General features: G+C 46.8%; 1 protein-coding gene across 3 annotated transcripts in view; it reads left to right on the top strand.

Annotated features, from left to right (window-relative positions):
* Window positions 1-23907, top strand: part of SV2B (synaptic vesicle glycoprotein 2B) — a gene marked incomplete at both ends in the record, with an annotated part of 45172 nt that extends 21265 nt beyond the window's left edge. For 2 of the 3 annotated variants that reach the window (XM_084254484.1, XM_084254486.1), the window contains 9 exons: window positions 2411-2544; window positions 3849-3938; window positions 8264-8374; window positions 10170-10258; window positions 11013-11177; window positions 15840-15973; window positions 17905-18105; window positions 20727-20886; window positions 23724-23907. In XM_084254484.1, the coding sequence (XP_084110610.1) occupies window positions 2411-2544; window positions 3849-3938; window positions 8264-8374; window positions 10170-10258; window positions 11013-11177; window positions 15840-15973; window positions 17905-18105; window positions 20727-20886; window positions 23724-23907 (1268 nt within the window). The remainder of the gene's footprint in view (window positions 1-2410; window positions 2545-3848; window positions 3939-8263; window positions 8375-10169; window positions 10259-11012; window positions 11178-15839; window positions 15974-17904; window positions 18106-20726; window positions 20887-23723) is intronic. The other variant, XM_084254485.1, reaches the window with a different exon arrangement.
* Between the last annotated feature and the right edge of the window lie 660 nt (window positions 23908-24567).

Below are 24567 nucleotides of genomic sequence, written 5' to 3'. Positions count from 1 at the left end.
TTTTTTTTTAAAGTCTTTTTTCTTTTTTTTTTTCAGAATTATTTATTTATATTATACAAGCACTGGGTACAGTCAGAAGCGCGGGAGGGTGAGAGGATTCACCAGAGCCAGAGTGGGGAGCAGAGCAGGCAGAAGGACCGAAGTACACTGCTGAGGGGAGCAGCGGGCGGCAGGAGAGGTCTGCGCGCCATGTGGGACCCTCCTCTGGTGGCCGGGGAGCAGCCGGGGATCGAGCCGGCACTGCAGAGGCCGTGGGCAGCTTCGCAACCCAGCGCTCAACCGCTGCGCCACCAGGGAGGCCCCAGCTCTATGTAGTTTTGATGAACTTTACTTACTAATTACTAATTCCCTTCTCGTTATGCCAGAGTAGTTTTGGGACACAAGCTGAGACTATGTCAGTATTACCATGGTTTTCTCTCCCTTCCTAGTGTAATTCCCAGATGAAAGAAAAGACTCTTTAGTTAAAGTTAAAATTAACCAATGGACCCCAGTTCTTGTATAAATAAATAAATCTTTAAAAAAAAAAATCACAAAACTCAAAAATGTGCCTCTGGATTTCATGGGTACAGCCCCGAAACAAGAGTAGCTTGAGCTGAGCGCGGGGAGATTTGGTCCTGGTGAGGACATTAAATGACGTGTGTGTCCTCGTGCTATGGCCAGTGTGTCAGCACGGTCCCCGGCCACGTGGCCCCACCTGGGTTTCCCCCTGGCTACTCAACTGTGCAAGTGGAGTGGGAAATGTCTGCAGAAACAGCAGGGGTTGGTTGGACAGGAGGCGGCTGTAAGCAGAACAGGCTGAACCAGAGTGGGAGGGACGGAGAATTCAGAATTGGCCACTACTCCGCTCGGCCACATGTTGTTTTTCCAGTAAATGAGACAGGAATTTTACACCCAAATATTACCCTCAGAAGCTCAGAAATCAGTGTACACTGTAGACAGTTTTGTGTTTTTAAAAAAACGGAGTTGCAATTGTTTTTAGAGAAACCGTAGGGAGTGGGAGAAAACCAGTCTGTTTCATGAACAGTGGCTTTTGAAGACAGTTGTTTTGCTGATCTGCCCAATTTTATGGGGCCCTTTTGACACTGCATGTTCTGCAGTTTCTTGTACACAAAACAAGCTGCCCCTGAAGCAGGCAAGTGCTTCTTGGTTGTTGGGAACTCACAGCAAACCTGTGCCGTTACCTGCAGTCCACGCCTGAAACCCAAGTCACAACAGCCAGGTGAGGGGTCAGGGCTAGTGTTGCTCAGAGGGAAGCTTGCTGCCCACAGCAATAGTCTCCATAATGCCTTATAAGTGCTGAAATGAGTTCTAGAAATGCTTTGGATGATGGTCATTGAAGAGGAGTTAGTTGCCTCTCCACCCCATGATGGTGGGATTAACTTGGCTGTTGAAGTTCATCTTAAAAAATAACAGCACTGGGCCTCCCCGGTGGTGCAGAGGTTGAGCGCTGGGTTGCGAAGCTGCCCGCAGCCTCTGCAGCACTGGTTTGATCCCCGGCCACCAGGTGAGGGTCCCACATGACGCACAGACCTCTCCTGCCACCTGCTGCTCCCCTCAGCAGTGTGTTTCACCTGTCTGTTCTGCTCCCCGCTCTGGCTCTGGTGAATTCTCTCACCCTCCTGCACTTCTGACTGTACCCAATGCTTGTATAAATAAATAAATAAATCTTTAAAAACAAACAAACAAACAAACAAAAAACAGTGCTGGGGCTGACAGTGTTTTCCAAAGTGCGGTCTGGCCTTGGGTGTCGTGATCACCTGGAGCTGGTATTGCCCCCTGACCTGGGTAAGAGGGATCCCTCATCCTGAACCTCAGGTCACTTAAGTCCCTTTCTGGGTTTTCTCCAGCTGCCTTTCTTTCCTATGAGGCAAGGGGTTTCTGAGGCCATGACCTTCTCCCTTCATCTGGTTATGATCTGGGTACCCAGGGCCCTGAATTCCCACTAAACTCCAGGGAGCAGGACAAAGATACCCATTTTCACCATGTGATGTATATGGTGTGTCCCCCCGTTGTTGACATGAGGCTCCTAGTCCGGAGGGTTGGGAAGAAGGAGTGGGGGCTCCCAAAGGCAGTCCTGTATAGCTCTGGGCCCAGCCTTCCAGCTTATTATTTGTCAGGGGATGAGTTATAGGACACTTCTTATTTGGTAGCTTATTAAATTGTAACAAACGTGTAGAAATCTGGAATGTTGTCCCTGTTCGCCCTCAAGTCCCAGTAGATGCTGGACCAGGTGTTTCAGGGTGGTTGTCAAGGTCGGGATTCCCAGTGCCCATCCCAGGCCTGGGGACGCAGGTGGGGCATCTGCATTTGAACCTGCTCCCAGGTGGCACTCTGGTGCCCTAGAATTTGAGAGCCAGTGTCAAGGTCATTCTGAAATCCTGGGTCAAAAACCCTCACTGCTTCTTCACAGGCTGGGGCTTCAGCATGGGCACCAATTACCACTTCCACAGCTGGAGAGTGTTCGTGATCGTCTGCGCGCTGCCCTGCACCGTGTCCCTGCTGGCCCTGAAGTTCATGCCCGAGAGCCCGAGGTTTCTGCTGGAGGTGAGTCTGGAGCCCCACCTTCTGCACGTGTGCTTTGCACCCCGCCCCAGGTCAGCTGACCTGCCGCTCATTCAGCCTGGACCTGTTGCTGCTGGTGACAGTTACGGGCCCTGGATTGCCTGCGTTGACTACTCCCAGAGGTGGGCAGGGATGGAGGCTGTGGCCTTGCACCCACTCTCTTCCAAGCCCCCAGTGAGGAGATGCTTCAGTTACATGCTTGTCGTCCAAGTCGTGGCAGTGAAATCTGTGACAAAGCTCATTGCTGCTCCTAAGGCCCCCAGGACTCTAAGGGTCCCCCGTTCTCCTAAAAGCTTCTCCTCCCCACCCTTTGCCATGTCCAGTGGTCAGCAGGGCAGGGGTAGGCAGAGGGCAACAAGCCCCAGTGACTCTCACAGCCTCAGTTCTCAGAGTCCATTCATGTGCCTCCTTCTAGAACCTTCTGCCAAGTCCTCCTCTTTGCTGAATTCCTGCTTTTGCCCATTGATCAGGGAATGGGTGCTGCAGGGATTTCTCAACCCCGCCCTGCATTGTCTAACCCAATGGTGTGAGGGAAGTTGTCACAAAGGGCCTCAAATTGAATGACTTAAAGTAGTGGGACTGCACTGTCCCCTAGTTCTGGTGTTAGCAGTTCAGAACTGAGGTGCTGGCACGACCATGCTCCCTCTGAAGTCTGTAAGGGTCTCCTTGCTCTCCTCATCCAGCTTCTAGTAGGTTGCTGGCATTTTTTGGTGTTTCTTCGCTTGACACTGCATCCTTCCAATCCCTGCCTCTGTGGTCATACAGGTTCTCTGCGTCTTCTCACAGGCGTCTTCTGATAAGAACACTAGCCAGGTTGGACCAAGGCCCTCCCTCCTCCAGCGTGACCTCACCTTAATGAACTCTGTCTGCAGCAACCCTATTTCCAAATAAATTCATACTCTGAGCATGTCCATTTTGGGGGGATATCAGCATGTCTTTTTTAGGGGATGTACTGCAACCCCTAACATGTTACTTTTTGTCTGATCTAGTCAGTGAGGAACATGGCTCCACCCATGTTCAACCTCAAGGTTATGAGCACTTGTAACGTGTCATGATAATCACGTACAGTGCAATGAGGCTTAGCATTTACCTCTTGAAGGCCTGGCCTTATTATCCCTCCAAGAGGGACCTGGACCAGGAACCTGGCCTACACATCCACACATCCTGGACAGTTGTGAGTCCGGGTCCAGCTTCCTCGGACGCAGGTATCAGCACCTGGGATTCTAGGCTTTTCCATCTGTTATCAGCAACAACTTTTTCAGGTCTGTTTCCTTGATTTTCAACAGATGGGTAAACATGACGAAGCCTGGATGATTCTCAAGCGAGTCCATGACACCAACATGAGGGCTAAAGGGACTCCAGAGAAGGTGTTCACGGTGAGTGTGGCTTCACCTCTGTCCACGGGAGGGGCCTCTCCTTCTTGTTTTGTTTGCTAAAAAAAAAAACTTCTATTACGTCATCAGAATATTTGTCAAAAGGATAATAAAACCCTTACATTTCTGTTACTGGATCATCATCATTCTTTGCATTTCGATGGACACCCTTCTCGGTGCTCCCAATCATTAGAAAATAACAGAAGGGAAAACTAGCTGTGTTCATACAGCATAAATGCAGGCACGTGTGTGTGTTGTTTGAGTGTTCATAAGCATCTTATCTGCTGCCCTGTAATATTACTATATTCATAACCCCTCTTTATTTTTATTTTATTTTATATAATTCTTACATCATTTTTCATTATTGCACAATGTATGCATTTTCATCTTGGTTATATTCCCCATACAATTCCCACCCCCTTATTTTGACCCTAATTCCTCTTCTTCTCCCTCCTCTTCCCCCATACTGTGTCTCTGGTTTATAGCTGCTTGTTGATTTTGATTTTTTCTTTATGATAATTAGTCTCTTTCCTGGTCCTTTATTTAGGTTTTCTAGATTCCTGCTATGAGTGAGACCATCCGGTATTTTTCTTTTTCTTTCTGGCTTATTACACTGAGCATGATCCCTTCCAGCTCCATCCATGTTGCTGCAAATGGCATGAGTTTATCTTTTTTGAATGCTGAGTAATATTCCATGGTGTATATGGACCACATCTTCTTGATCCAGTCATCTATTTTGGGGCATTTGGGTTGTGTCCATAGCTTAGCTATTGTAAACAGTGCTGCTATACACATAGGGGTGCAGGTGCCCTTTGGAATTCTATGTCCTTTGGGTAAATACCTAGGAGTGGAATTGCTGGATCTTATGGAAGCTCCATCTTTAGCAGGCTGAGGAATCTCCACACAGCTCTCCATAGTGGCATAACCACTCTTTTAATGAACACTAATATTAGGAGCATTAATGTAGTTTTCCTAAACATATCACTAATATTAGAGATTTATTTACCTGTTGATTTTTTTAACCTCATTCTTGTAAATACAGCTGCAGTGAACTTTCTTATACACATAGTTTCTCCCCACTTCATGTTTTGGGGTTATTTTCTAAGAGTAGAGTCCTAAAATAAAGTGATTGACTCTAAGAGTATATTTTGATAGCTCTTGTGACTTATGGCCAAGTACACTTCAGTGGGGTGTCCCAGCCTTCATTGCCACAAACAACGGGATCCCCATTTCTCTGCACCCTTGACAGCATTGGTTAGTAGCCCGAATTCGTTACTTGCTATTTTAAAAGTGAAAGGCAAATAAATGTTAATTATCATTATGATGGCCCATTAGGTAGATGCCCCATTAGTTAGTTGGCTGCCCTGTTATTTAGACACCAAGATGCCACCTAATTCTCTCCATGCTTGTGGCCATTGATGAGGGAGCCTGCCCGTGGCAGGCAGGCAGCTCTGTGCACCTGTTTGCATCACTTTTTTGAAGACTGACGTCAAGTTCATTTCTCTCTTTTTCAAGAGGATTTTTTAAATCAGATTTTATTGATTTTCCATTTGTCTACTTAACTATATATTTTGGGAGATACAACTCCCTGGCTTAACTCACACCTGCTCAGCTCATTGCTGTGGGAGGCCTCAGTGGATCATCAGATGCAGGGGCTTTAGGGCCAAGAAAACTATGTAAACAAACTGAGCAAATGAGCCTTATTACCCTGTCGCCATCTATTATCCCACAGCCATACGCCTTTGTCAGATCAACCCTTCTCCAATTTATTGTTTCTTTTTCTAAAGGGTATAACAATTTTTTGTTCTGGTCACTTCTTTGGATCTTCATTCTCTTGTAAAGACTCCCATATACATGTAAAAATTTGATAAAATGTATATGCTTTTCTTCTGTTAATCTGTCAATTTAATTTTCCAACCCAGCCAGGCACTACCCTTACATGTTTCTGAACTGCCATGTGGCAGGTCTCCCTGTGAAACCTCTGGAACAGGCATGAGTTGAAGTGTTCCCCTGAGAACCAACAGCAGGTCTGGGGTGAACATAGACAATAGTCTAATTTGTACTGAATCAAAGCAAGTATCCTACTTAATTGTAAATTAGAGTAATTGTGCTTGATGTTGTCAACACTCCCACTCCCAAATCCCTAGGGAAAAGGGTGTTATTTTTCCTCCAAGAGAAAAAAGAAAAGTTTGCATTTAAGTGATTATCTTAACGCTTTTGAGTGTGATTTTTAAGGTGCTTCCTGCTTTGGTGTCTCCCTTACCCTCTGGCCTCTTTTGGCTGCAGCAAGGGTTCCTGGCCTCCCTGGGGGTGTCAGATACAGGAAGCCCTGCTCCAGCCAAGAGTTTTACTGCAGGGTTTGCTGTGTGCATCTCCTGTATCCCTAGAGCATTTGCAAAGGCCACACACCTGGAAATGAAGGGGTACACTCAGGAGGCTCTCAAGTGCTACCTGCCGGCTCAGTAAGAGTCACTCTGCTCGTACCAGCTTCTCAAAGGACTGCCTTGCTCTCCCAGGAGGTTAAGAACTACTGTGTCTAGGGTTTAGCGAAGCATAGCCAAGCCTTCCCCGGCTTAGTGCTTGGGAATTAAGAAGTTAATTGTCTATCATCCAGGCACTGGCTTTTATCTCTGTGGTTTACCCAATCCCATCTCTGTTCCTCTTGTCTTCTCATACTCTCAGTCCTTTGAAGAAAACAGATGAGTCACTCTTACCCTAGACAAAAGGTTGGAGGCGGTGATAGTTGGAAGAGGTGATGCTGTTTTTGAGTATTTTTGAGTTTGCTCTTCCATTGTCCTCTGAAGAGGTCAGAAAGCAAGGACCTTGATCATTTGGTTAAGATTCCTGAAGTCAGGAATCTCCTTGAAATAATAGTTATCAAGATAGTTCAGTGACTGCTTTGAGCATCAGTTAACTTGAAAATCACTGTCTTGGGAATAAGCATTGCCCATTGGGGCTTCCTGCTGATATTAAATCAACACTTTTAGGGCCCTTGAAGGGAACACTGAGGTATACAACTTGATCTCCATGTATCTTTGATTTCCACTGGGAAAACCAAGAGGACATCATTTCTCTTGTTCTGGTGTATTTTTAAAATAGCTCACAAGGCAGGTTCCCCTTCCCACTGCCCTCCACCCAAGCAGTGGGCTTGCTGACTGATGTGCATAGAAGTCAATAGTATGGGGCCTCCCCGGTGGTGCAGCGGTTGAGCGCTGGGTTGTGAAGCTGCCCGCAGCCTCTGCAGCACCAGTTCGATCCCTGGCCACCAGCGAGGGTCCCACATGGCGTGCAGACCTCTCCTGCCGTGCCTGCTGCTCCCTTCAGCAGTGTACTTCGTCCGTCTGCCTGTTCTGCTCCCCGCTCTGGCTCTGGTTAATTCTCTCACCTTCCTGCACTTCTAACTGTACCCAGTGCTTGTGTAAATAAATAAATCTTTAAAAAAGAAAAAAAAGCAGTCAATAGTATGACATTGGGGTTTTTATGAGAAAAAAAAAAGAGTTAATTGCCGTTTGACTCATGAGCAGACACGAAACAGGGCTTAAATCTCTCTCCCCAATCTGGGAGCCAAGATTGGTTTTATGGAAGCAAACAAAGGAAGGAAAGACCTAGGAATGAGGGAGTAATGTGTTCGGCAGAATTAGATCAGTTAGGTACATTGGGTCTATGTATATGGAAATATCTCCCCTCTCCCCCAGCATAGGCTGTTTTTTGGTTCTGACCAACTTGAGTTCAGCATCAGGTTAATTGCTTCTGCATATGCCTGGGTTGTATGGCCTCCTGTTGCTGCTCCAAACACCCCGGAAAGCAAGCCCAGTCTTTGTCAGCATTTCCCTGAGTGGCACCATGTTTTCACTCAGCCTAGGTAGTTGATCCCCTATAGGAGCATTTTGTGGCACCAAGAGACCAGAAATCTCTGGCTTCTGGACCAAGGCTCTTCCTCCTGCAGTGTCTGTCCTCAGAGATCAGACCCTACGCTTCTCCCTAATTTGACCCTGCAGGCAAGCAAGTCCCACCAGCAACCAGGTTCTGGAGCTCCATTTCCAGATGTGAATGGAAATTCAGTGTATTATGGGCCACTGATTTCCCAAAGGCATGATGAAGTCAAGAGACTGATTTGTTTTATCTGCAAAGAGATATAGCTGCCTGCAAAAAGCCCTGAGCTCTGCTATGTATGTCTTTGGTTTAGAATCATTGAACTAGAGTTCACCGAAGGCTCTTCTAACACACAATAAATTAATAAAGTCAGTTATGTTAAACAAAAAAAAAAAAAAAGGAAAAATCTGGCACAAAATGGAGTTAAGATTGTCCAGACCATCTTTGCTTTGCAGGTTTCCAACATCAAGACTCCCAAGCAAATGGATGAATTCATAGAGATCCAAAGTTCAACAGGAACTTGGTACCAGCGCTGGTTGGTCAGGTTCACAACCACTTTCAAGCAGGTATGACCTGGGATATGCCGTGAAGGGGAGGAAGGCCCTGTGGAAATCCGTAACCTCAGTGGAAGAAGAATAGCGGTCCTGATGCCTTCCCATCACCCCAGGACACTGGGATGGGGGTGGGGGCAAGCACCCCTAATGCAGAGGTTTGATTCTAGCCCATTCCTCGTCTCTCACTTGCTGTGAGCTATTGGGAAGGAAGCCAGTCTCCTGCTACCCTTGTAGGTCTGTAGGCTAAAAAGTAATTCAGTTAACTCCAGAGAGATTAGCAAGAAAAAAGATGAACTTTAATTAAACTCATGCACACAGGAACCTATAGAAAAACTTCTGGTCATTCCTGTGAGGCTATGTCATCTCTAGAAAGGGGACAATAAATTTAGGAGGGAAAAACAGAACAAAGAACTTTGGAACTTAAAGGAATTTTGCAGGGTCATCTACATATGAACCTAAACAGATCTGGCATGCCTAAGGCTGTGAGACTGTCTCCCACCTACCAGATCACCAGAAATTTTCTGTTCGTGGAGGAGAATTAGGCCAAACATCATTCCTATATCCTCTGTCTCTTCACCAGCCACTTAGCACATCCGGGGCAGACTGTCTTTGGTCCCAGTAGAGCTCTTGAACCACCAACTCTCCAATCCTTAGTATTTTTGCCTTTCCTTCCCAAGGCGGAGGTTTTGAGTATAAGCAAAATGCCTAATCTGAGTAAACTTCCTTCTCTCTAGCAACTTCTAAATAAGCCATAGAAAGAAAGCAATGAGTAAAAGAAATGACTCCTTAAGCTTTGTTAGTGATTTCTGAGAAAATCTTCATGGACAGGATCATTTCCCCGGAGAGGTGGTCCCCCAGGCAAGTCCGCTGTTTAGCCCCGGGGCAGCCCACAGAGTCACCTCCATGAGGGCTGGTTGTTCAGTGGTGGAACGTCACCAGCCCCCACAGGCAGGAGGAGAACTCACCTGTTAAGGTTATTCAGTGCCCTGAAATCCCTGCTCAACGTGCTCTGGCTCACACGCACGGCCTTTTGCTGTGTTCCCAGGAAGATGTTACAGCACTGATAGAGCTTGAGACCAGCCTGGAAGAAGAGAAGAGACTGTTGATTGAAATAAAAGTCTCTTTAATACTAGTTAGACAAGGAGTTTATCAGATAATCAGAGTGAGGGCTTGAATGTGGGAAGCCAGCAGACAGATTTGACCGTGAGACAGGTTCCCACCACCGTTAAGTGTGACTTTGGTTTACACAGATAGGAGCAGTGAGTCATTGATGTAAGCAATATAATTATTTCTGGCCAGGCAGGGGGAGGACTTTTGGAGTACTTCTGGCCCGGCAGAGGGAGGCCTCTTCTGATGCTAGAAGAGGCCAAATGCTGGGGTTTCGTCACTTCCCTGATTTCTAAAGGGTACACCAGTGGAGACGAAAGGCTGGGTACCCGTATTTTTTTAATCTTCATCCTATGCCTCCTTTGTCATTGGCGGTTGAAAGGCTGGTGTATCCATAGGTAGCAGATCCCTGTGTGGCTGCTTCACAGAACAGGAAGTGGGTTCTGACTTCAGTTCTGTGGAGATGGCTTTGCTCCCTTGTCTGTTAGGCCAGGGAGGAGAGTTTTTTGCCCCCATCCAGAACACTCCCAATATGTTCACATGGCAGCCATTGTTGTTTGAACAGAATTGCCTCCTCTGGGAGATAATCATTCCCCATTCTCTCCATGGGTTTCTATGCCGATTATTAGAAAATCTGAGAATGAGCCCTTCCAAATCACAAGTTCCTCCCTTTAGCAAACCTTCTTGGTGTGGATTGCAGGTGTGGGATAATGCCCTCTACTGTGTGATGGGGCCCTTCAGGATGAACACGCTGATTCTGGCAGTGGTCTGGTTCACCATGGCCTTAAGGTAAGTCTCTCCTAATTCAGTTTATTAATTTCCATGTGCCTCAGGCACCTTCATCTATAAATCAAGGATTACAGCTGTTTCTGACTCATGAAGTCTGTGTCAGATTGGATGCCTTTCCTGCAAATAATAGGCCGTTCACTCTAATGGCTTCTACAAGGACGAAATTTCTTATCCTATGGAACAAAAATGCTTTAGAGAGGCATTATTGTGAGTAGGATTAGATGGTTAATGGCAATTATCTTGGGTTTTCCAGGTTAAAAAAAAAAAGCACATCATCTGTAAGTAGAGATAATTTTAGCTCTTATTTTGTAATTGTATATTCCCAAGTTTTTCTCCTGTCTGCGTTGTCTAAGCCCTTCAGTCTAGACAGAAATGGTGTTGGTGGCAGTTGGTGCCCTGGTCTTGCTCCCAATGTTAGTGGGAATATGTCTTTAGCGTTTCCGCATTAAGTCTGAACCTACCTTTTGTACTAAGATATGTATTTTCTTAGAAGTCAAGGAAGAAATCATTCATTCCTAATCTATTGGTGTTTTTATTAAGAATGAATGTTGTTTTTATCAACTGCCCTTTCAGCATTTATGGAAATAATCATATTTTTCCTTAACTTTATTAATATGAGTTTTATTATTAGATTTTCTAACAATGGACCATATCAACACACTTCAAATGAGCTTATGTTGCATCACGTCAGGAATGCAGACTCTGAACATGAAAGAATAAAGCATGTCTTGAAATTCTGTCTTCTCTATTACAGCTACTATGGACTGACAGTTTGGTTCCCTGACATGATCCGCTATTATCAAGATGAAGAATACAAATCCAAAATGAAGGTATTTTTCGGGGAACACGTATATGGTGCCACCATCAACTTCACGATGGAAAATCAGATTCACCAACATGGGAAACTTGTGAATGATAAGTAAGTCTGTGCCCAGAGGCTTTCCCCAGATCAGGGAGGAGTCGTGGGGGATGGTTCTTGGGAGACTCTTTGGAAAGTTGGGAATTCAATATGGCAGGATGGGCTGCAGGGCTGTTGTGGTAGCACAGCTAGTTGCAGGTGTCAAAGACAAAACAGTGTCCTGTGGCTCTGACTGTATGTCCTATTCCTCCCTAATCTCCTGGCCACAATGCATTCTCCCAACAAAGAGCACATTTGACTGAGGAGGGTCAATTCAATCATCTTTCTGAGATGTGCACCTTTAGTGAAGACACAGAGAGCCATTGTCCTGTATCTGTCACTGGTTTCTGCCTGGGGGAGGGCCCCAAGCTCCCACTGCTGAGGTCCCTGCACCAACTTTTTTTTAAATTCTAGAAGCTTCTCCATGCCAAGGCTTACATGACACTCACTGTCTTATGTTTTTCTTTCATCTAATATTATCTCCATGGGTCAGTCAGTGTGACCCATCAACCTCAAGAATCTTGTCCTTGGGGGGAAAAGAATCAGTGTAATATTAGAAAAGTTGAGTCCATATCATAGTGGGGCTGCATCTTCTATATGTTCTACGCCTTGGCATTTACTCTTGGGGCAGAGGAGATGGGCAGAGCAGCCCATGGGGCTTAGGAATGCCCCTTTGAGGCTGCCCCCTGTAGCCTTTCTTAGCCTACTGGAGCTTCCAGCAAGCTGCTGGGTGGGAGTGAGGAAGACGCAAGGGTCTCGCCTTGTGGGCCAGGACGCTGGGGTCCATAGCTTTCTTGTTACCAAGCGGCGTGCCAGGGGTAGTCTGGGAGTGGTTGTAAATAGTCTGTGTGTTCTGATGTTCTGTGTTTCAAGTGTGGAGGTTTTTGTGTGATTCTTAACAAATACATTCTTTCAAAAGTTGCCATAAGTTCATTTATAACTTGTCATATGTGTCTGTTAACCAACGGACACTGAAAACATCATCACACTCAGCAGAAATTTGTAACTTTCCTCTCCAGCAAAATTAACAAAAAGGAGTTTTTCTCCTTGGAATAGTTGCAAGTAAAGGAAGAAGAAATGAGTTTCTTTGCTTGGGCTATGCTGCCACCTGCGGGCCAAGAGCTAGAGGCTCTCATCTTGAAAACCCCAAGCCTCATTGGAGTTAAACTGCTCATGTTCAGCTCAGTGGGGCATTTCTCTCATAGGTACCACTGTCCTCCGTGGATGGTATCCATACTCTGCTGCTTTAAAATCCAGATGGAAATTATTTACTTCACTGACTATCCCAGGTGGGATTGGGGTGTGGGGGCGCTTGTATAAACAGAGCTTCAGAGTGCACTGATGGGCGAGTTTTCAATCAAGATGCTCTTACTGAAACCTAAACTCCATCCTATGGATGGACTGAGCCCTTAGCCCCAGGAAGAAACAGCACACACAGGGGTTTTGTGCCCCCACATACCATCTGGAGCCTCCGGGGGCAGCATGTGGGGTTGGGCAGCTCCGATCACTCACACTGTGTTTGCTTCAGAATTGAGGCAAGAAAGGCAGAAGAAAAAGTTCATGTGTTAGACCCTAAGTTAAAAATGTCAGGCCAGGTTCTCTTAATTTTTGTTTATTTATTTATTTTTAGACATTCATTTATTTATGCATACATGAACTGGGGTACAGGCCAGAGGTGTGGGGTGGCGGGATGAGAGGATTCACCAGAGACAGAGTGGGGAACAGAACAGGCAGATCCACTGAAGTACACTGCTGAGGGGAACAGTGGGGAGACAGAAGAGGTCTATTGCGCCATGTGGGTAGACCCCTGGCCAGGGATCGAACTCATGCTGCAGTGGCTGCGGATGGCTTCATAGGTTGCATCTTAACCCCTTGCGCCACCAGGAAGGCTCAGCTTCTCTTAATGTTAATTAAAAGCAGGACAGCTTTTCACTCCAGAATACGTGTCAGCTAATGACCTTGTCCTCTCTGCTTAGGAAGGAATGTCTCTTGGTACAGCCTTCTATGGTTAGGGTCAGTGTGATGGAGGTTTTCCTGATTTAAAACCCCCTGGTTGTGCCCCACTCCTGTCTGGGAGGGGTGGTGACACAGGAAGTAATGCAGGGCCCTGAGTTGTCTCACATCCCACAGGGAAGCTAGTGCGGGTCCTCCAATGGGACAAGTAAGACAATCAGCCTGTGAAAAGTAGGAGAAAGTTCTCTCAAGTTCAAATTGGAGGCTAAGGGTGATGGTTCAGGATAAAAAATTGAGAATAGAAAACACCTGTCAATTACATAGTTGAAAAATTTTAACTTAATTTTAGAACAGTTCTAGATTTGCAAGAAATTGCAAAGATAGTCTGGAAAGTTTCATCTGCCTCATACCTAGAAGCGTCTTATGTTAGTAAGCACCTTTGTTACAATGAATGGATCAGATCATATGTTATTACCTAAAGTCTACCCTTTATTTGGATTTCCTTAGTTTTTACCCAGTGTTCTCTTCCTGCTCTAGACCCCATCTGGTGGTACCCCTGTCTCTTGAGGTTCCTCTTGGCTCTGGCATCTGGTATTGGCACTTATAAGGGCCCACTCTCAAGTGATTTCATAGCCCACCTCCATTATTCCCACTGTTGGTAGACTATCATTGGTGCAGACTCTTTGAAGAGCAATTTTGCAAAAATTTTAATGCATAATCCCTAGGAATACCACCTGTAAGATTTTAACTAACAAATACTTATTTAAGCATTCAAAGAGATACATTCCCCGATTATTTTTTGCAACATTGCTTACAGCAGCAATGGGTTATTAGAAAGAGAGAGATAGACAATGGATGGATGGATGGATGGATGGATGGATGGATGGATGGATGGATGGATACCACACAATGGAATACCATATAATCATTATAACAATTAGGTAAATCAATATGTCAATATGTCTTAATTGGAAAAATCTTCAAAATACATTGGTAACTAAAAAAAATAAAATGTCATGTAGTATTTATGGCATGTGACCATTCTCGTAGGTAAAGATGTGGTACATCTTGCTAGTTCTACATGAAACAGGTAGATGCGGTTGACCCTGGGGAGGTAGGATAAGGGTTAGAAATGATATCAACTAAATCTTCCCTTTAAACCTAGGGTAGAAATTTAAAAAAATACACTTAAAAGCATTAAGTTAACAAGCATCTAGATGATTATGAGGAGCAGGCATCTGGGTGTCCCTGTGCCCCTCCATCTCCAACAGAAACAATATTGTCTGAACAATATTGCATACACCCTGATGTCTTCCTCAGTTGGTTCTGTTTACCAAGCTTGGCCAAACTTTTAGACTACCTTTAGATACAGCTTTATTTGTGAAGAATTATATCCCATTCATTCGTCTATTCATTTATTTGCTTACTCTACCTTTAGCAAACACTACCTGAGCTTGGGGCCAGGTGCTCTGGGCAGCGAGAGGAGACACAAGGTCCCCGCCCTCAACCCCAACTGGAAAAAAGAAGCAAACAGAGAAGCACAGTACAGTAGGAATCCCGGGGAGCAAGGGAGGCAGGTGATTCAGCCCATGACCACCTCTGATGACTAGTCCTCAGATTCTGCTCTGCTCTAGAGCCACATCAGATTCTGCTCTGCTCTAGAGCCATTAGACCTACAAAAAGACCTCCCCCCATTAAGAGAGCTGGGCAAGTGCTTCCAAAGAGAGGTCTTCAGACCATTGGCCTCAGGATAAAGCAGAAGCCATTCTGAGAGTTGCACTCGCCTACATTCCAACCTTGGCATCTCTAAACAAAATCCCCAGAGGCAGAGCCCAGATCATTGTACCTAAAAAAATTGAAAGCTCTTTGGTCTAGAAGGCTGAATTCTTTTGAGTCATTTTCCTTCGGGTTGCATTTGCTACAGACTTCTAAACCAAGGCCTGCAAAAGCTACCACTGGCCTCTCCAGATGGCCATTGGAAAACTAATTGGCGAATCTTGTCACAGGAAGATGCTTCTTATTTCAAAATTAATGTAGTTTGTATGCGCGATGCGTTTACTCGAGAAAGCTCTACCTGGAGGCTGTCTCACACCGTTGCATTTCTTAACTGTCCTTGTCTTTAATAGAGTAACAGGCTAGTGATGTGACCTTTGGTGAGATTTTAATGGTCTGCAAGGGTGGGTGAGAAAGCAGAGCCATAAATCATCGATGGGCCAGATGGTGGCAGGCCTTACAATGTATCACCACATGAGCTATAAAAAGCCAACGTTATAAAGAAAGAGATAAAAGGAGAAAGGACCAAGGCATATTTTATGAGTCTTCATATAAATCATCTTCTCCGATCTCTAATTTATATACTAAGCTGGTCCAAGATTCTTTTTTCAGGAGAGTTTCAGGACCAAAAGAAAAGTTAGCCGATGTGGAAATTTAAGGAAACAAAGACCATGGGCCGGCCAGGGTCTTGGGCAGAATCCTCATTCTAGACACTTCATGTCAGCTCCCTCACTCAATGCTTCACCCTCCAGGTGATGAAACTGCCAAAGTCACATCCACTTAGCTGTTAGGTCTTAGGATGGATGGAGTCACCCTCAAGAAGCTCAGTCTAATTAAAGAGAATTTGGGAAATGGTCTGGGTTTGTAGTTCTTTTTCTGCTTTCCTGTGTTTTGCACGTTGGTGTCAAGTCTCCTTTTTCCTATGCGAATCCCTCAGGGACTGATGTCTTTCCACAGGTTCACAAAGATGTACTTTAAGCACGTAGTCTTTGAGGACACGCTGTTTGACATGTGCACTTTTGAAGATGTTTCATCTACGGATACCTATTTCAAGAATTGCACCATCGAATCAACTACTTTTTATAACACAGGTAAGAACCGGCTTATAGAAGGCAGAAGGTCACAAGGCTGGACTAGTCTTGCCTAAGAACTGAACTGATCAGTCCTAAGCGTGAGGAGGAGTAAAGTACCCACAGATGGTTGAGCCCTAGGATGGAGAGGTGGGTTCCATGCCCAAGCACCAGCTAGGTCCACCGTCTTCACCATGGCACTTCATTGATTTGTGTCTCAGTTTCATTACATGTAAATGGAAACAAGAGTTCTGGGCAAGGGTTCTGATCTCAATAGATGGATGCCCTATGCTTGGTTGGAAAAAGAAATCAGTGATACAGGTACAAACCAGCCTCCCAGGAAGCCACATTTTAGTTTTCTCGAAGACCTGGCATTAATTGAAATTTGCAAAATTCATGGCTCATATTCTCATGAGAGTCGATGAGAAAGATACACCATGTCTTTGGAAGTTTCATGCATGAAGCGAGAGAAGAATTGTTATCAATAGTGCCATTTCAGCTGTCCATGATTAAAACATCACTGACCTCCACTGTTCCCCCACTTCTTGCTGCATTTACCACTTATCATAGAGTAGCAACACACTGAGTGGAGTGGATGCAAGTGTGCAAGCGGGAATCCACTGTAGCCCCCCTCTTTGCCCAGAACATGTGGCTTCACACGCTGCCCAAGCAAGCCACAGCGGGCATGCTGCATCACCTGGAGCCACTCCTGGGGCACAAGGCCTGTGATCTTCTGCTGAACCACATGCATTTGCCCAAGTCATTGCTTTCTCCCTGCTGCCGGCCCCTATAGATGGTGCACGCAGTGACTTTTTTTCCCCTCCCTCGGGATGTCAGCCTCAGAAGTTTCAATCTCTCTAAATATCCCTCTGTCTCTAAATAACCTGTTATGGTATTTCTGTTCCTGGCTTTCTTTTTAGCCTGAACTTAAAAAAAAAAAAAAAAAGAGTTCCATACTTTGCTATTTGTTATTAAAACCTGGCATATATTTAATATTCTTCTTTCAAGTTTTAGTGATGCTCCTTGCCGCCTCTTAACATGGGGAGTTTGCAGATGCTGTTGGCTCAAAGCATCAGAGCCTGGAGTCTGAGACCAGCAGGTGACCCTCTGATGTCAAAGGAGGTTCACGAGGGGTGGGGGCAGAGCCAGAGCTCCAAGCCCAGGTTTCCTGACAATCTGTTTCCAGTTCTTTCTGCTAGAATAGCTGGTCTCAGAAGATATGGGAACTAGCTCCTAAGGAATGTTTTTCATCTTTTTAATTTTTAAGAGTAGTGTTAGGTTTACTACAAAATTGGAAGGAAGGCCTAGAGGTTCCTGAGACCCCAGCCCCCCCACTAGCTCAGCTGCCCCATGATCAACAGCCCCCAGTGCTGCTAATTTTGTGATAGCAAATCGACACATCAGAATCATCCAGATCCATTGCCCACCTCGAGGTCCGCTCTTGGTGTGGTCTGTTCTCTGGGTTTGGACACAGGTATCCATCATTATAATGTCACACTGAATATTCTCACTACCCTGAAGAAGCTCTGTGCTCACTTGTTCATCCTGCCCCCTCCCTGCCTGGGCAGCCACTAGGCAAATGGCTTTCATTGTGCACACTAGTCAGGTTTCAGTGCTGCTGGGTTCTAGAGGGGCCAGCTCAATCTAGACCCAGTGTCCTTGTCTCCTGCCGCTGTCAGCCAGTAGCCCTTGGTGTCACCTCACCTGTGCAGGCAGGGCTGGTGTGTGGTCTGAGAGAGGATGCCTTTAGACTTGCTCGTCATGTTCCTGGTGTTCCCCTTGCTTATGAGAACTCGAGCAGGTCATTACCATACCTGGTCACACACCACATTGACCTTGAGACTCTCTGGTTGGCAGAAGACAATGGAGGGGGCAGAACTTTTTTCCTGCCTCTGCCCTTGCCTCCCAGCCCCCTCAACCTTACATGGACCAGAGTGTCCTTCTCTCTGCAGACCTCTACAAGCACAAGTTTATCAACTGCCGGTTTATCAATTCCACCTTTCTGGAGCAGAAGGAGGGCTGCCACATGGACTTCGAGCAAGATAACGACTTCCTGATTTACCTGGTTAGCTTCCTTGGCAGCCTGTCTGTCTTGCCTGGAAACATCATCTCTGCTCTGCTCATGGATAGAATTGGAAGGCTCAAGATGATGGGTGAGTCATTAGAGTCTTTGCGCCATGGGCTGGTGAAATGACTCCTTTACTTAAAGAAATCTTGTGCAGGGCCTCCCCTGGTGGCGCAGCGGTTGAGCGCTGGGCTGTGAAGCTGCCCACAGCCTCTACAGTGCCAGTTTGATTCCCCGGCTGCCGGACGAGGGCCCCACATGGCGCGCAGACCTCTCCTGCCGTGCCCGCTGCTCCCCTCAGCAGTGTACTTCATCAGTCTGCCTGTTCTGCTCCCCACTCTGGCTCTGGTGAATTCTCTCACCCTCCTGCGCTTCTGACTGTACCCAGTGCTTGTATAAATAAATAAATAAATCTTAAAAAAAAAAAAGATATCTTGTGCAAGAAACCAAACAGGTAAGATGGAATCTGGAGGTGTAGGGCCAGGAGTCACATCTAGAAAACTTCAGGACTCCATGGAGGTACACGATACCTCTGCCCCACCCAGGGACTCAGCTTCATTTCCTGACCCAGCAATTCTGTGACAGCCACTTACTCTATGAGCACATCAATAGGGATATTAAATATGTCTTCCTCACCTGCTTTGCAAGATGATTTCAGGAAAGAGATGTAAACTGCTCTTAATGAGCATTGGTTTCATTTGATGAGTTTTAAACAATCTATTGCTCATCATTCTCTTACGGTGATAGCACTTGGGGTGTGGGAGTGTGATGGGTTCCTGGTGAATTCTCTTTGCCCAAAGGCTGTTGGATGTTGAACGTGCTCCTTTACTTCTCCTGGCCTCAGAGTCTTTATTGGTACAGTGAGGTCTCCTATCACAGCTGGTCAGGCTTTGTGAAGGTTGAATATAATGTCCAGAAGCATCTGGTAGTGTTTGGTGCATTGTAGGTTCTCCAAGAAGGTGGCCTCCACACCCACGTGGGCTGTGCCTTATTCCCAAGGATTTACATTCAGTTGGCTACAGAAACACACGCCATGCTTGGCAGGCAAGAAACAAGATGTAGAACCCCCCCCCAGGGTAGGGGAAACATGTATGAGTCCAGGCCAGGGGTGGGAGTGACAGTGCATTAACAAGCATGCCACGAGAGCTGCCTCGGGAGGGTGTCGTTCAGAGGAATTAATGCCAGCCTTCCAGCAGCAGCGCCCAAAGGGCAGCAAAATACGTCATGGAGCGATTCTATCAGAGAAGAGCAAACTTCAGCCCCTTCCTTCCTCCCTGTGTCCCTCCTGCCTCTCTCCCTCCTTCTGCTCCCTGCTTCCTTCCTCCATTCATTCATGTACGGCATGTTGTCATTTATTCATTCATTCCTGCATCTGTGTACTTACATCTTCCTTGCCCTCATTCTCTTTCTCTCTTGGAGGTGCTGTTGGCATCAGCAGCGTGTGCCACCCAGCCCCTTGGCCTTCTGCCCTTTGAATGTGTCCTCTGGCCCTCAGGGCTGGCCACGGCACCCCTCTCTCCAAGCACCTCCTGCCCCACCTGCCTCCCTACCTCTCCTCTTCTTTGAGTCTGTCCTTACTGGGGAGAGGTTCCAGGCTCGCTGTTCACGGCCCTGGCCCCTTCCAGGCTCAGCAGAATCCAGGCAGGAGTCAGCAGGGTTTGCCACTCACCCGACAGCTCCATGTATGAGGGTGAGATTCCAGGTGGGGGCCCCCCAGGGAGGTACTTGGCAGCCTTTTTGGAAACTGAGGTCCTCCCTCCCCCAGGATCCTGATGCCCCATTTTCCAGCTGACTGTTGGGTGATTTCCTGCCTCCTTTCTCCTAACTCTCCCACCTCATTTCTAGCCAGACCCTGGTCTGCAAGCTGTTGTACAGCGCCCTCATCCACCCTCCACCCCAACTTCCTCGACCCCTCTGGGCCGGTTGTGTTGTGTCTGGGCAGGATTCCAGATGGCTTTTCTCCACAGGTTCCCGGGATGGGTCTGAGGAAGAGACTGTAGAGGGGTAGGCGGGGTATGGACACAAGTCAGGCAGACCAGGCCTCAGGCTCTAGCAAAGGGGGCAGCAGCCCGACATCTGGGGCTAGAGGGTTGGGAAGGGAACAGCATGAATGCCCAGGATCGCTGGAGCCAGGAAGGCCTGGAGCTGCAGTCTGCCAGAGCCGTGTTCTCCCTGCAAATGGGCATCAGAGCAGACCAAGAGTCGGGAGCAAACTCCAGCCCTTTCCTCCTCCCAACTCTCTGGGTGCCCAGTCCAGGGGGCACAGCTTCTGGGCTGGAAATTGGGAATAAATGGAGAACAACAGCAGGGTCCTTCTTCAGGATTTCCTCCTGTCCACCCCTGGCAATGTTCTCACTGGTATGTGAACCCCACGAGAGCAGGGTTTCTGATGGCCACATATCTGGGGCACCCTGAGCAATGGCTGAGGCAGTGTAGATTCTAGTCGAGCCCCTCTGCCTTCTTCCAGTGTCCTGGGCTTGGGAGCACCACAAGGTCTTGAGATCCTTCCCAGGGGCTAACTCTGGTGACGGGACCATGCAGAGGATGCTCTTGCTGTGGCCGGGGCGCCCTGGGGATCAAGCCGGTTCTCTCCTTGAGATGGACCTGGTGCTCCAGCTGTACCTGTAAGCATGGGAGCGGGGGTAAGACTCACGGGCCCCAGCTGTGTCCAGACCCCACTTCACAGTCCACTGTGCCCTCGCTCTGCAGGCGGCTCCATGCTCATCTCTGCCGTCTGCTGCTTCTTCCTCTTCTTCGGCAACAGCGAGTCGGCGATGATCGGCTGGCAGTGCCTGTTCTGCGGGACCAGCATCGCCGCCTGGAACGCTCTGGATGTCATCACAGTGGAGCTGTACCCCACCAACCAGAGGTGGGTTCTTCCCTGGCCTCTCTGCTGGGACATTTGGGGCTGCTTTGGCCAGGCTCTCAAGCTCCTCCTCCACGACTGCCTAGGTCTTCCCGTGTGCCATGGACCAGTCTCTGAGGTTGTGAAGTTGCTCCTGCATGTGGGCTGGGAGGTGGCAGCTGTGGTGGGGGGTGGTAAAATGCACAGGACAAGCACAAGCCAGGTCCAGGAGAGCCGAATATGGCCACACAGCCAAAGCGGTGAGAACAGGCCTGAAGGCAAGATAAAGTGAAAAGGCGGAGAATTAGATAAACATGGGAGAGGAGAGGCAGAGAGAAACAAGCAGGGATGAGGCATGATGGCCGTTTGCAGCGATGAGGCAGGGGTGTCCAGAGCTTGCTCTAATCTTGTGCCCACCGTGTGAGAAGAGGCCTAGTTGAAGGCACAGGGTCAAGACCATTGTTTTGCTATTATTTTTCCTCACAGAAGGGGGTTTGTGAATTTTAAGGACAGTAGCTAAAGGGGCCTTGGGGCCAAAAGGAATGGAAAGTAGCATGGGCGGCAGGTAAATTCTGCAGAAAACCTTAATGATATTCCCAAAACTGATGACACAGGCACTGGACTGTAGGCAGCTATGGAAAAACACACCTCACCACACAGAGTCCCTCTTTCTCAAATCAGAGAACTTCTACAAAAATAATTTTACAACAAATGAGAGGAGAAAATTTGAACAGGCTATGTTTGACCTAAATATGTTTTACCTTTAGAAAACCCCAAAAAGAAACTAAAAGAGAATATTAGAAAGCATAATTTGATAGGTGGTCAGACATAAAGCTATCTTAATGTATAGATTTAAAAGCTGTATCAACAATTAAATATACAATTGAAGTCCATTTAATAATAGCAGAAACCATAAAACTTCTAGGAACCAATTGATATAAAAGATGAAACACTTGTGTGAAAAAAACCAAAGAGCTTTACTGAGAGCTATTAAAGAAGCGGTAACTCTATGTCAAGATATATCTTATTGGATTCTAAGATGTAATCTTTTAAAAATGTCAAATCTTCTTTAGTTTTTCTCTAACTTAACAGAACCCATTCAAAATTCAACGAGATTCCCCCCTACCCGACTGCTCAAGACGTGAAAAATTATTCTAATGCTTATTAGGAAAAATACATGTGTGAAAATAACTAAGAAAATTCTGAAAACAGAGAGATTGGGATTGGGAGCCTGGTGATTATGAAGTTATCCTGTGGTGCAGTTATAGCAAAAGGGGGGGTTAAGGAACGAAAATACAGCCACATTCTTAATAGACTTGTGGTATGGAAAGGCGACATCTTGCTTTAGTTGGGGGGAGAGAGCACCAGGAATGCTGTCTCTGTGTACATGGAGTCAGCACAAATGCTTAGTGGTGGTTAACACTGGGTAATGTGGTGGAGGGTGTTGATAACAGATTCTGACAGGGGTGACAGAAACCCCAAATCACTGCAGCCTTAAGATGGTGAGCATGTATTTTTCTCATCTCTAGCTGTCTAGGGCTGGCACCATAGGTTCTTTCTATCCTGTTCTCTCTTCCATACCCCTGGCCGTGGTTCAAAATGAAACCATCTACATCCCAGGAAGCAGGATGGAAGGAAAAAGGATGAAAGAGGGCTTCCCTGGTGGTGCAGCGGTTGAGCGCTGGGTTGCGAAGCTGCCCGCAGCCTCTGCCGCGCCGGTTCGATCCCCGGCTGCTCCCCGGCCACCGGAGGAGGGTCCCACGTGGCACGCAGACCTCTCCTGCCGCCCGCTGCGCCCCTCAGCAGTGTACTTCGGTCCTTCTGCCTGCTCTGCTCCCCGCTCTGGCTCTGGTGAATTCTCTCACCCTCCTGTGCTTCTGACTGTACCCAGTGCTTGTATAAATAAATAAATAAATAAATCTTTAAAAAAAAAAGGATGAAAGAGAAGAGAGCAAAAGGCCCACTCCTTACATCTAAGAAAGTTTCTCAGGAGCTGCCATTCGCACTTATACTTATCCCATTGGTCAAATTGAGTCATGTGGCCACACAGAGCCATGAGGGACTCTCGGAAGTGTAGTCTCACAGTCAGAGGAATATCATTTTTTTAAAAAAGATTTATTTATGCATACAAGAGCTGGGGTGCAGGCCAGAGATGCGGGGGGTGAGAGGATTCACCAGAGACAGAGTGGGGAGCAGAACAGGCAGATCCACTGAAATACACTGCTGAGGGGAGCAGCGGGGAGACAGGAGAGGTCTTCTGCGCCATGTGGGTCCCTCCATAGCCAGGGATCGAACTCGTGCTGCAGTGGCTGCGAAAACGTCATAGTGCTGTGTCTTAACCCCTTGCCATTTAGGGGCAGTTAGTGGTCTCTGCCAGAAGAGGGTTGAGGGTGTTACTAAGTGGGAGACACATACACTTTCTACTGCATTCTTCTTTATTCTTTCAGTATTTCACAATACTCTTCTACTAGCTGTGAGAATTTCAAAAAGATGTGTATTTGTATGGGGAATATAACAATAAAATTTATTAAAAAAAATAAAAAAAATAAAATATAAAAAAAAGATGTGTATTTGAAAAGGAAAAGAAACAGGCTTGAAGGAAATATTCTAAAATGTTAATAGTGGTGATTGTGTTTGTGTGACAGTTAAAGACTATTATTCTGTAGTATTCTGCAGCTTTATATTATTCTACACTTTCCAATTGGACTGACGTGAGAATATGCTTCTTTTATATTTAGGTAAACAATTCCCTCCCTCCCCTTCACTGTGCCTGTTCCCACAACAAGGAGAACGCAGCCCCACTCACATAGGGGGTCTGGCTGTCACTTCTCACAATCCTTCACCTTCTTCTTCTTTGACAGGGCAACAGCCTTTGGCATCCTCAATGGGCTGTGCAAGTTTGGCGCCATCCTGGGAAACACCATCTTTGCTTCTTTTGTTGGGATAACCAAAGTGATCCCCATCCTCCTGGCGGCCGCCTCCCTCGTTGGGGGTGGCCTGATCGCCCTCCGACTGCCAGAGACGCGGGAACAGGTCCTGATGTGAACAAGCTGTGGGGAAAGAAGTGTCAGAAGAACCTTGTCCAGGAACCTGACATGCACTCACGCCTCCTGTCTGTCGCTGTCCAGAGAACCCCAGGAGAAGGAGTTGCTCTTGTAGCCCCCTAGTTTAGGACCCATTTCAGCTGTCAATATGTTTGTAACTCAGGTGACTGACTTGGGGTGTCCTGCGCTGCCCCTGGAATCACATGTCTGCGTGCTTGGCTTTAGGTCACCCTAGCCCAAGGCCGGGGGGAAAAAGGACCACATGCTCCGGCACCCACCAGGCCAGGGGTTTGAATCTTCCCCCAGCGGGGTGCAAGGACCTGTTTGCATTTCAAAATGAATTTGGGGATGAAAAACGCTGGAGCTCATCTGTGAAGTTCCCGGGAGCCCAAAGACGACATAACGACTCAGCAGGAAGTTAGAATCGGCACAGGCCTGCTGGACTCGAAGTACAGGATAAGTCTATTTTTGCATTTAGAAGTATCACCCATCCTATTTTCCACTTGAAAATTGGCACAGCAGCACTGAAGATAATCTGACATAGAAAACCAAATACTTGAGCACCATCTATAGAAACCCATTTTCCCCTCCCCCCAGATGTGCTCAGCTTTCCATGATGACTTGGTGATACATTTAAGGAAGATGTGTATTCCTCTTTTGA

This window comes from Talpa europaea (assembly GCF_964194135.1).
Source record: "Talpa europaea genome assembly, chromosome: 14".
In the NCBI taxonomy this organism is placed as follows: Eukaryota; Metazoa; Chordata; class Mammalia; order Eulipotyphla; family Talpidae; genus Talpa; species Talpa europaea.
This window is presented reverse-complemented; position numbering and strand designations above follow the sequence as displayed.